General features: G+C 45.9%; 1 protein-coding gene across 1 annotated transcript in view; it reads right to left on the bottom strand.

The window, feature by feature from the left end:
- LOC125721590 (NLR family CARD domain-containing protein 3-like) overlaps positions 1 to 12421 on the bottom strand; it is a 41816-nt gene that overhangs the window by 23008 nt on the left and 6387 nt on the right. Inside the window, exons 2-3 of the mRNA XM_048997556.1 lie at positions 11890 to 11991; positions 11247 to 11360 (exon numbers count right to left, since the gene is read on the bottom strand). Coding sequence (XP_048853513.1) covers positions 11247 to 11360; positions 11890 to 11951 — 176 coding nt within the window. The 5' untranslated portion in view covers positions 11952 to 11991. The remainder of the gene's footprint in view (positions 1 to 11246; positions 11361 to 11889; positions 11992 to 12421) is intronic.

Genomic DNA, 12421 nt, shown 5'->3' with positions numbered 1-12421 from the left:
ATAATCAGGGGGGCGTGGCACACACGAGGATCGTACGAGCCGGGTATGACAGACCCCCCCCCTCAGAGGAGGCGACGGACGAGACGAGGGAAACGGGACCTGGAAAAGAAGAACAAAACCATTCAAGGGACACCGGAAACATGACCGAGACACAGAACAGGCACAGAGACAAGAAGTAGGACAAAACCTGACAAAGGACAGGGAGGGCAGACAGACTAGGAAAGGAGACACAGCGGGAACAGGCTGGACAAAAGGACCAGGAGTGAACGGAGGAGGAACAAAGGGACGAGGAAGGGAGACAGGAGAGACAAAGCCGGGAGGAGGAGCAAACGAAGGAGGGAGACAGGCAGGGGAGTAGGGAGAGAAGGAGGGGGAACCAAGGGGAGTCCGAGGGAGCCCCAGCGGGCGAGGGGTGGCCGTAAGAGGGGCCGCAGGAAGCCGGAGCCGAAGGGGACCTCAGAGCAGCAGAGGAGGCAGGGCGAGGCACTGACGGAGGGGCCGAGGAGGGAGGTGGAGGGAGACCCAGGGAAGGGGACGAAGGAGCTGGAGGGGACCTAGGCGAGGGCAAGGAGAGGGGGGGAGCCGCAGCAGGCGGCGACGTCCTCCGACGCGCCGGAGTGGAGGGAACCGCAGGCAACTGAGGAGCTGCAGCAGGGGAGTCCGCAGGCGACCAACGAGGCACCGGAGCAGGGAGCAAGACAGGGCGACGAGGCTGAGGAGGGAGACCCGCAGGCAACAGCCAACCCGGAGGGCGAGGACCCGCAGGCGCCGACCAAGCCCCAGCGCAGGCAAGGGAGGGACTCGTGGGTGAGCAGGGAGCGTCAGACGGGGGGAGGGGGGGGGGCGCCTATCAGCTTGTTTACCACATCCCTGCCCCCCCGCTTCTGTACCAGCTGGTCCCCGGGTCCCCACTAGCTGGGGCGATACTGTTGCCTAAATATGACGAAACATTAAACATGTCATCATCCTGCACCTGTTCTCCATCCCAGTAGACATAATGTGCATGATGTCATCAGCGTGCGCCACTCCCTCTGGAATGTCCTACTTTATTACAGAATACTAACCGCTTCAGGGATCACAGCAGTGAAGGAAGTTGCGCATGCAGTCTCCGCCTGGGTCACATGTGTGTGGAGTTTGCATGTTCTCCCCATGTCGTCGTGGGGTTTCCTCCGGGTACTCCGGTTTCCCCCACAGTCCAAAAACATGCTGAGGCTAATTGGACTTGCTAAATTGCCTGTAGGTGTGCGTGTGAGAGTCAATGGTGTGTGAGAGTGCCCTGCGATGGGGTGGCCCCCCATCCTGGGTTGTTCCCTGCCTCGTGCCCATTGTTTCCGGGACAGGCTCCGGACCCCCCACCACCCAGTAGGATAAGCGGTTTGGAAAATGGATGGATGGATGGATGGATGGATGGCCAGACCTTTAAGTTTGACTACAAAGCACCTATGACAGACATCAGCCTTCACATGATGTCACAACACCATCCCTCACTGATGTGTCTTACCTGGCTCAAGCTATTCAGAACAGCAAAGCCGTTAACAGGCTCCCAATGCCAGAGCCTGCTGTGTTTAATGGGGATCCAATTCATTTTATTGAATGGAAGGCATCCTTTATGTACTCATTCAGAGAACAGGTATCTCTTCAGCAGATAAGCTGTATTACCTTAAGAAATATATCAGTGGTCCTGCTCATAAATGTCTTGAGGGCACGTTCTACCAAAGTGATGATGAGGCATGCAAAGATGCTTGGAATAAGCTTGGTCAGTGATACGGTCAGTGATACGGTCAGCGATATGGTCAGTGATACGGTCAGCCATACGGTCAGCCATATGGTCAGCGATGCGGTCAGCCATACAGTCAGTGATACGGTCAGCGATATGGTCAGTGATACGGTCAGTGATACGGTCAGCGATATGGTCAGCGATACGGTCAGCGATATGGTCAGTGATACGGTCAGCGATACGATCAGTGATACGGTCAGCGATACGGTCAGCGATACGATCAGTGATACGGTCAGTGATACGGTCAGTGATACGGTCAGCCATATGGTCATCGATACGGTCAGCGATACGGTCAGCCATACGGTCATCCATACGGTCAGTGATACGGTCAGCCATACGGTCCGCCATACGGTCAGTGATACGGTCAGTGATATGGTCAGCGATATGGTCAGTGATACGGTCAGCCATACGGTCAGCCATACAGTCAGCCATACGGTCAGCGATACGGTCAGCCATACGGTCAGGAATACGGTAAGTGATACGGTCAGCGTTACGGTCAGCCATATGGTCAGCCATACGGTCAGTGATATGGTCAGCCATACGGTCATCCATACGGTCAGTGATACGGTCAGTGATACGGTCAGCCATACGGTCAGTGATACGGTCAGCAATATGGTCAGCGAGATGGTCAGCGATGCGGTCAGCCATACGGTCAGCCATAGGGTCAGCGATACGGTCAGCCATACGGTCAGTGATACGGTCAGCCATACGGTCAGCGATACGGTCAGCCATACGGTCAGTGATACGGTCAGCCATACAGTCAGCCATACGGTCAGTGATGCGGTCAGCCATACGGTCAGCCATAGGGTCAGCCATACAGTCAGCCATATGGTCAGCGATACGGTCAGCCATATGGTCAGTGATACGGTCAGCGATACAGTCAGCCATACGGTCAGTGATACGGTCAGCCATACGGTCAGCCACACGGTCAGCCATTCATCATCCAAAGGGCATTTCCGGAGAGGCTCTCAAAATGGCCACAAATACGGTCCAAAGATGCCGAAGGGTTACAGACATTTTCTGATTTTTAAATGCCTGTTTGCAAACTATGCCTCATGCAAAGGGCCTAGACATACTGAGTGACTGTGGGGAAAATCAAACATTAATTCAGAAGCTACCTGACTAGTTAGCATTGCGCTGGAATCGTCGGGTTACGGTAGCCCTCATGGAAGGTGGCGAATTCCCATCTCTCCAAGACTTTGCCAGATTCATATCAATTGAGGCAGAAATTGCATGCAATCCTGTCACCTGCCTACATGCACTTCACTCAGTGGATTCATACCAGGATAAAATAATCACAAGGGAACCTAAAAGAAACAGGGTTAATGTTCTCAGCACTCAAGCCACTGTTGGCAGGGATAAAGAGACATCAACTAACGACAGAGTATGGACTCCATGCATCTGATGCCAGTGTAACAAGCATCAGCTCCACAGATGTCCTAGTCTTATGAAAATGTCTCCTGAGAACCGAAGTTCATATGTAAAGGACAATAAGCTGTGCTATGCTTGTTTAAAACCAGGTCACTGTGCAAAGGAATGCCGTCGTCGCCATAGCTGTGAGGTATGCAGGAGAAGGCGCCCCACTAGTCTTCATGATTACAGCTATGAGAAGAATGGAAGACCAACCGGTGCCTGATATAATCACAGCTACAAGCAATGTAAGGAAACTACAGCTGCTATGTCACTTAATGCCACCAGTCAAGAACAGTCACATAGCACCTCCATGATTGTACCTGTGTGGGTATCCTGTGTCAAAGATCCAGCAAAGGAACAACTTGCACATGCTTTATCAGACACGCACAGTGACAGCACTTTCACTGACAAAGAGGTGAGCAATGAATTACAAATGGACACTTACCCAGTGCAGCTGAAACTCACCACCATGTTGGGAGAGAATATGGTGATGAAGAGTGAGAGAGTATCAGGACTCTATGTAAGGGGTTACAATTCATCGGTGCACGTTGATCTCCCTCCTGCATACACCAAAGACTGCATACCTCTCAATCGTGATCACATTCCAACGCACGAAACTGCTAAACGCTGGACTCACCTTGCTGCAATAACTGATAAGATACCACCCCTCCTCAGCTGTGATGTTTGACTCTTAATTGGGTACAACTGTTCAGGATCGCTGGCGCCTAGACAGGTGATACTAGGTGGAGACAATGAACCATATGCTGTGCTGACAGACTTAGGATGGAGTGTCGTTGGCTGCCCAACATCTTAGCTTGATACAACCGCAGAATTCGCCTTAGTCACCGAGCTGCGGTACAGGAGCTGCGTCTAATAACACCAACAGATATACTTCAAGTCCTGGAGCTGGATTTCAAGGATGTCAGAGGAGAGTTTAAGGCAAACTCTCAAGAGGATCTAATTATCCTGGACAGGCTCAAGGAAGGTATAAAGAAAAACTACCAAGGACGTTATGAAATGCCACTTCCTTTTATACAACGGCCACATTTACCTGATAACAGGCAGCTTGCTGAAGTCAGGCTCAGACATTTAGGGCGTAAATTCTGCAAGGATGAGAAATATAAACAAGATTACATTCCCTACCATGGTGTCTACCATCCAAAAAAGCCAGATAAGTTGTGTGTTGTGTTCGACTGCTCTGCAAAGGACAATGGTACCAGCCTAAACGAACATCTACTTCCAGGTTCAGACATGATTAATAATCTAACTGACGTTTAGGTTCCGGCAGCATCACATTGCTCTGACATGTGACACAGAGAAAATGTTTCATCAGTTCCATGTCAAGGAGAACGACTGCAACTATCTGCGCTTCCTGTGGTGGAAAGATGGAGACATGCGTCCACAGCCAAAAGAATACCGAATGAAGGAACATCTTTTTGGAGCAGTATCGTCTCCTGGCTGTGCAAACTATGGACTTAAACGTTTAGCTAATGAGAGCAGACACTCATCCATTAGGGTCCCACTTTATTGATAGAGATTTCTGCGTGGATGATGGAGTCACAAGCATGGAAACAGTGGAGAAGGCCATTCAGTTAGCACAGGAGGCAAGAGAGGTATGTGCAAAGGGTGGCCTTCGTCTTCACAAGTTTGTGTGAAACACCCATGCTGTTTCACAGAGCACACCCTCATCAGAGCGTGCTGCAGATGGTAAGGCAAAGGAAATCACTTTCAATGACAGCCCCCTGGAACGAGCGCTGGGGATTCAGTGGAACACAGAAAGTGATTGCTTTAAGTTTAACATCACTCTAAAGGAACCACCAATGACACGATGGGGAATATTGTCTACCCTTGCTTCTATATTCGATCCTCTTGGGTTCCTTGTTCCATATTTCCTTAAAGGGAAAGGATCCTCCAGGAAATGTGCCACCAAGGTACTGGCTGGGACGACCCACTGCCAGAGGAGCTGGAGAGCTGGCAAAGGGACCTTGTCAAGTTAAAGACTATGAACATAGATAGATACTGCTTACCTCTCAATTTTGGAAGGGTTATGAGGAGAGGTATACACCACTTCTCTGATGCAAGCACCTTAGGGTATGGTCAGTGCTCCTATCCAAGAGTCAAGAATGAGAAAGGAAAGGTCCATTGTGCTCTCATCAAAGGAAAGTCCCGTGTAGCTCCCTCAAAGGTGGCCACCATACCAAGGCTAGAATTATCAGCGGCAGTAGTCTCAATTACAGTCAGCAATATGCTTAGAGAAGAGCTTAGTTATTCGAATGTGGAGGAGTTCTTCTGGACTGACTACAAAGTAGTTCTGGGCTACATAGATAATGATGCACGATGCTTTCACACAGGGGCGGACTGGCCATCGGGAGCACCGGGACATTTCCCGGTGGCCTGACGGTCGTTCTGGCCTGCCGGCTGCCGCTGTGCAGTCGATCAGCCTGGCATGTGATAGGCTGGTGTGCAACTACGAATTAATTGACGGATCTCTCAATCTACGAATCAGGCAATGGCGGAGGGAAAATTATACTCCCACATGACCCAACGTCAGTGACGCACTGCCTAATATCTGGCTATATCCAGAGACAGGGTAAATCTGACTAAATCGTTCAAAAAATGGAGCGTAAACGCAGAGGAGGAGCAGAGAGGGAGCGTATAAAAAAGAAAAAAGCACTGGCCGCAGACGCAGCAAGCTGCTGCAAAATCCCAGCCATGTTCGCCAGTAAGGGAACAGGTTGGTCAAGATTACATTTACATTATATTTATAATAATTTGGCAGACGAACACTTTCATCCAAATCACTTAGATAATCACAATAGATAAAATTAAACCAGCAAACGAGCAACAATATGTAAGTGCTGCTGTGCTGTGTCAAGTTTCGTTTCGTCTACATGTAGCATATTTTTTATATAATAAATAAAAATGAATAAAAAGTAGACAGAATAGTGTTAGTGGGTCAAATTGTTTTAAATAATAAATAAACCAAGTAGATGGTATGGAAAAGAATACAGTATTAGTTATTTTGATTTTTCATTTCTAGTCTACAATATGTAGCCTACAATGTTTGTTTGTTTATTTATTTATTTTGAAAAGGTGACGAAGGAAGCGTCAGTAGCACTAGTGCTGCAAATGCTCCTGCTGTTGAGCTAGAGGTGGTGGACAGTTCAGCGTTTGAGTCAGAGCAGGAACCTTCAGGTAAAGTTTAAGATAAGCAAAACTAAACATGCAGGCAGCAGGCTATACTTTTTAAACAACATGTGCTTTTTATGATTTACAAGATCAGTAGTAGGACTGTGATTTTGGGGACATACAACTGATGGCTGCACAATTATAAATACAGATTATTGAACCCGCTTATTTCATATTGCAGAGCAACTAGATGTGCAGAGTGAGAGAGAGAATGATTCAGGGAAAGGTGAAGGAGACAGTGAAAGCCTTGATATCTCTTTTGATTATTTTGCCCGTCCACAGTCTAAGGATTTAGATTTTTTTTTAAGTATCACCCAATTCAAACATCTGAAAGAGCCATTCCTGATGTATTACATTCAAAAGGTGGCACAAACAGAAAATGGCTGACATACAATGAAAGTAATCACTCCCTATTCTACTCAGTATGTCTTGCATTTGCAAAACCTTTAGGCAGTGACAGTGCATTTGTCAAAGGAGGTATGCAGGCCTGGAAACATACCCATCAGAGAGTACAAGAACATGAGAGAAGCAGTATCCATAGAGAAAGTGCTGAAACCTTTTTTCTTAGAGTCAACAAAGCAGATATCCATACCCTTCTGACTGATAAGCAAATGACCGTCCATCGAGACCAGGTTAGAAAGAGAAGGCATGGCCTTGGAACGTGTGATTGATGTAGTGAAAGTTATTGGTAAATGTGACTGCAGCAGCAGAGGTGGCCTAGGAGTGGAGTCAAATTCCCGGCCTGAATTATTGTCCCAGTCCGCCACTGCTTTCACATGTTCGTAGCCAATAAGGTTCAGACATTTCGCCACAATACAAATCCTCAACAATGGCTTTATGTGTCACGCCCAGTTCATCCGATCCTCGTGTGTGCCACACCCCCTCATCATCCACATGTGCTTCCCCGATCGTGCCCAGCTGTTTCCTGTTATTTTCAGCTTGTCTTGTGTATTTAGTCCACGTCTGAGTCCTTCTTCCCCAGACTTGTCATTAATGTTAGTTAATGTTAGTTACTCTGAGTTTGTTGCCGTCTGCCCTGTCTCTCCCGTTCCCTAATAAACCCTGAATTCCCTGCCTGCCTCGTCTTTCCCCTCTTCCTGCTCGCCCGTCCAACTGCGCAACTTGACGTCATGTCTCAACGGAAAAGAATCTAGAGGGAAAACCATAAATGAGTTGTTTTCCTCAAATTGGTTTGGTGGTTCTGTGTTCCTCTGGAAACAGGAAATATTGATAATAACAGATGTAGTATTGGAACCTCTAATAGGTGATCCAGAGGTGAGAAGAACTGGAACACTGCATACAGGGGTGTAGTGCTGCTGACCGCTTGTCCGAGTTCTCATCATGGTTGCAGGCTACTAAGGCCATTTCATGCCTTTTGCGACGAGTTAAAGGAAAAATAAATGGCCCCGCTAATGTAAGTGCATTGGAAAGTGCAGGGCGTGTCATGGTCAAACACCTCCAAAGGCAGGTGTACAAGCAAGAAATAACGTTACTGAAAAAGGGAGGTCGGCTGCCAGATCATCCCAAGGTGCAGCACCTACAGTAGAAGCCTTTTTAGATGCAGATGGCAGAATCAGGGTGGGAGGAAGGCTCAGTCGATCATCCTTCTCCAACTTACTCAGACACCCAGTGATCTTATCAAAAAACCATCATCTGACTAAGCTGATAATTAGTCATTATCATGAAAGAGTAAAACATCAAGGCGAGGGCTTTACCATCAATGAAATCAGATCCAATGGCTATTGGACTCCTGGAATAAGCAGAGCAGTTGCATCTTTTATCCGGCAGTGTGTCACTTGCCAGAGACTCAGAAGACCTCCAGAAGGTCAAAGGATGAGTGACCTTCCAAAGGAAGGTGTAGAGCCCTCCCCACCTTTCTCATAGTGTGGCATGGACTGTTTGGTCCCTTTACCGCTAGAGAGGGAAGAAAGCAGCATAAAAGATATGGTTTGCTTTTCACTTGTTTCTGCTCATGAGCGATCCATAGTGAAATGTTAGAGGATGTGTCCACTGGTGCCTTTATAAATGGTCTGAGATGTTTCATTGCAGTTCGTGGTGCTGTTCGACAAATCCAATGTGATCAAGGCACCAACTTTGTGGGGGCAAAGAACGAATAGAACAAAGCTTTACAAGAACTTGACACTCCCAGACTCACCACCTTTCTATCCGAAAACCATTGTGATTTTGTTTTCAACGCACCTCACTCCTGTCACGCCGGAGGTGTGTGGGAGAGCCAGATAAGGACCATAAGGAGTGTGTTGAACTCCACATTATCATTGGCCTCTTGCAGACTCAACGGTACTTCTCTGCGAACGTTGTTTTATGAAGTCATGGCTATACTCAACACCACTTACTGTGGACAACCTGTGCAACCCTGATAGTATGGAACCACTCACAGCCAATCATCTACTTACAATGAAGTCCAACATGGCTCTACCTCCACCAGGGAAGTTTGTTAGGGAGGACCTTTATGGACAAAGGAGATGGCGCAGAGTACAGTAACTGGCGGAACAATTTTGGAGTCACTGGAAAGGGAGCATCTCCACATTATTATTGCAAGACAGCGTTGGCACACACCGAAGAGAAATGTACAAGCGGGAGATACAGTGATGCTTGTGGATGACTTGTTACCCAGATGTGAATGGAAACTGGGACGGATTTTAGAGACTGTCACTGATGAAGATGGACTGGTAAGAAAGGGTAAAATATGTATAGGAGATAGGAGACTTAGCGAGAAAGGGGAACGCCTTGGTAAGCTGTCAGTGCTAGAACGTCCAGTGCAGAGGTTAGTCTTGTTATTAGAAGCTACTTAAGTACATTTCACTGATGTTTATGCTTTATTTTCCAAATGATACAGATTTGAAAATTATTTGTGTTTGTGGGTATTGCTTGGAACACACATAATTTTGGTGGGAGTGTAAATAACCCCAAGGTTTGACATGAGACTAATTAATGTTACAAAACATATTGAGGTGCATATTGCATATTTTTAATATACGTTTGTATTCTGTATTCATTTGTATACATTCATTTATGCTTATGTAGTTTTATTTAGTGGGACCCCTTTTTTTGAGGGACTTCCGTTTTTTTCGGTTACCAGAACATCGTTAAGCTAAGCTAAGCGAAGAACGTGTTTGTCTTTTGCTTTATGATATTTTGTAAATGGTTTAAACCCCCCCGGTAAAGGCACAAGCTCTTACGTTGGCTACGTTTTTTTTTGGTAATTAATTTATTTTAAATAAATCGTGAACCATCAGTCAAGTCTTTCGGCCATCAATCCGAGGGGAATGCTACAGAGGAGTATGATGGATTCAAAGATTTAGTATCTACTAAAGGAAACACATCAAAAGCGACCCAAACCAGAAAAGACGGCTGGCAAAAAGTGTCCGACAAATTAAATGTCATTTTTAGTTATTGTATTTATCACTTGAATGTAGTATTATGGTTCCAGTGTTTCATCATTGTTTTATTGTCATAATTACAGACAAAATACACGCACAATCATGCAGGACATGGGAACAAGTTAAAGTGAAGTACAAACACAGCATTTCATTCATATATATATATATATGTTTGCATGTATGAGTCTGTGTGTGTATGTATGTGTTTGTTGATTTTACGTATATGAATGGCGAGGCCATGACTGAACCCATTTCCACGCACGGACACTATTAAGTGTGTGAGCTAATCCTTGTTTACGCAGAACAAACCTGCTCTGATTTGGATGTGCTGCTATGACAACACATTCAGCAAGACTTTTGAAAAACCGTGCCAAGTGCCCCAGGCGGCTGGCGTGTGCCAAGCACCCTATGGCCTGACTATAGACCCAGAGAGACATGCATGCTAGTGGGCTGTAACACTGTTACCTCTCAGGGCTCTTTCTCTTACACCCCACAGGGGGGCGCATTTCATGGCTTACACTGTAAATGTTGCCACTCACAGCCACTAATATCCTGAGGCCCCAGGGCACTGGCCCCACTGGTCCGGTCCATAACCCAGCCGAGGCTCCAGGGGGCGCTATCTTGGAGCACCTTCAGCCACCGGTTCATTCCCCCACCGTCAGCTAAGAAGCGCTACTGGGGATCTTTCCTCCCTGCTGCCGTTAGACACCACAATGCCTGCTGTCGATGTGCAGCCCCCACAGCCAGCCTTAACGTCCCATTTTTAACCATTTAAAATTTTTTATCTATATTTATTTACTGAACTATATGGTATTTTCAGGATTTTTTCTATGTGTTCTGTGTACTTTTTAAATTTGTTATCCTACAGAAATTTCATTCACTTCTAAAAATGTTTACTTATTTTTGCACTAAATCAGCAAAATTTAATTGTCACCTTTGGCAAACAAACCAATAGTTTTTCTCTTTTTTTTTGATGATCCTGCCTCATTATTAAGCCACATTGTTCCATTAAACATGTTAAACTAAAGCCTTAGTCTGAGCATAATCTAATGGATTCATGAGTGAAAATATTTATTAACACAGAAGCATCTGTCTCGCATGTTGACAATCTATTGTCGAGTCATTCTTTAATGGACATGCGGGGGGGGGGGGGGAACAGGCAAACCAGTTTTTTCTAGCTCTGTGCTGAGGATTGAAATTTAAAATCCACTTTGTGATTAAATAACTTCCTATTCCAGCTCACAGGAAGTCAGGTTTTACAGTAATCCTCATCCATTTACCTCAGATGATATTTATATAGAATACAGACAAAACTTTTAAATTCTCAAGGTGATGGAATCTGTTAAAGGTAAAAATTGGTGCATCCATTATAAATATGTTATTTCCTCATAGCTTGTATGTGTCTCTGTGCCATTTGACTGAGAGTCTGAATGTCCCTAACAGTGTTTGTTTAAATGCACATTTACCTTTGATCTGTAGGAAAAGGTCCCTCTCTGAAGGTGAGTGGTTCTCCCATTGACGCGTCACTCTTCATGGAAACACAGCTGGGTACAGGGGAGTCTGCTCTCTCCATCAGGACACTGTGGGCAGCAAGAGGAAACAAACCCTCATGGTATAAATATAATTCATACAATGGGGACGACATCACACTGCTGTTTAGCCTTCTGCTCTGCCTTCATGTACTTTGATATGCTGTGAAGATCTTGATGTAAACAGACTTATTTACAGTCGGCTGTTAAGGAAATTGTCTCATCTAAAATTTAGATATTATATGAAACTTTTAGTATTACTGTCAAAAACCTCCACAACTAGACTTGACTGATGTTCCTTTTTACCTGTTTATATATGTTTTTGTTTGTTTGTTTAGTTTTGTTATGTGGCCATTTTGTATAGGAGGGATGGTCTGTTGCTCCCCTCTAGTATAAAAGAACTGGCTGATTGTGGAAGAAGACGGTGAAGACAGAAGATGGCGAGGTCTTTTTATTAAGCTACACATATTAAAGTGATGCCCACTGACCAGCCCTAGCTAGGAGCCCAGTTTACTTTCATGTTATGGCCTGACTATAGACCCTGAGAGACATGCATGCTAGTGGGCTGTAACACTGTTACCTCTCAGGGCTCTTTCTGTTACATCCCACAGGGGGGCGCATTTCAGAAGCAGATCCATCCATTTCTATGCTGATCCAGACCAGATGATTCCTGCTGGGGCCTCTGTGAACATGAAGGGTAAGTAGATACATAGATAAATACACAATATCGAGTACTCAGCATTTTTACATCAAACTCATGAACTGGACTCAGAGATTCCATTGTATTATATTCCATGTGTATAATTACACATAGTAAAGAGGTTCAGTGCAAAATTTCAATGCCACATTTTTTTATAAATATATGTATCAACATCCTCTCCTGGAGCCGACACCTTATGGTGGTGGAGTGGTTTGCGTGTTCCAGTGATCCCAGGAGCTAAGCTGCCCGGGGCTTTATGCCCCTGGTAGGGTCACCCAAGGCAAACAGGTCCTGGGTGAGGAACCAGACGAACTGCGGGTCATTAGACCTCTTATGAGGAGTAAAAACATGGATTCACGTTCTCCTTCCCCTGGACGCGGGTCACTAGACTTTTATGGATGGAATTTCTAGG

This window comes from Brienomyrus brachyistius, unplaced genomic scaffold (genome assembly GCF_023856365.1).
Source record: "Brienomyrus brachyistius isolate T26 unplaced genomic scaffold, BBRACH_0.4 scaffold34, whole genome shotgun sequence".
In the NCBI taxonomy this organism is placed as follows: domain Eukaryota; kingdom Metazoa; phylum Chordata; class Actinopteri; order Osteoglossiformes; family Mormyridae; genus Brienomyrus; species Brienomyrus brachyistius.
The sequence above is the reverse complement of the archived record's forward strand: the minus strand, read 5'-3'. Positions and strand labels throughout refer to the sequence as shown.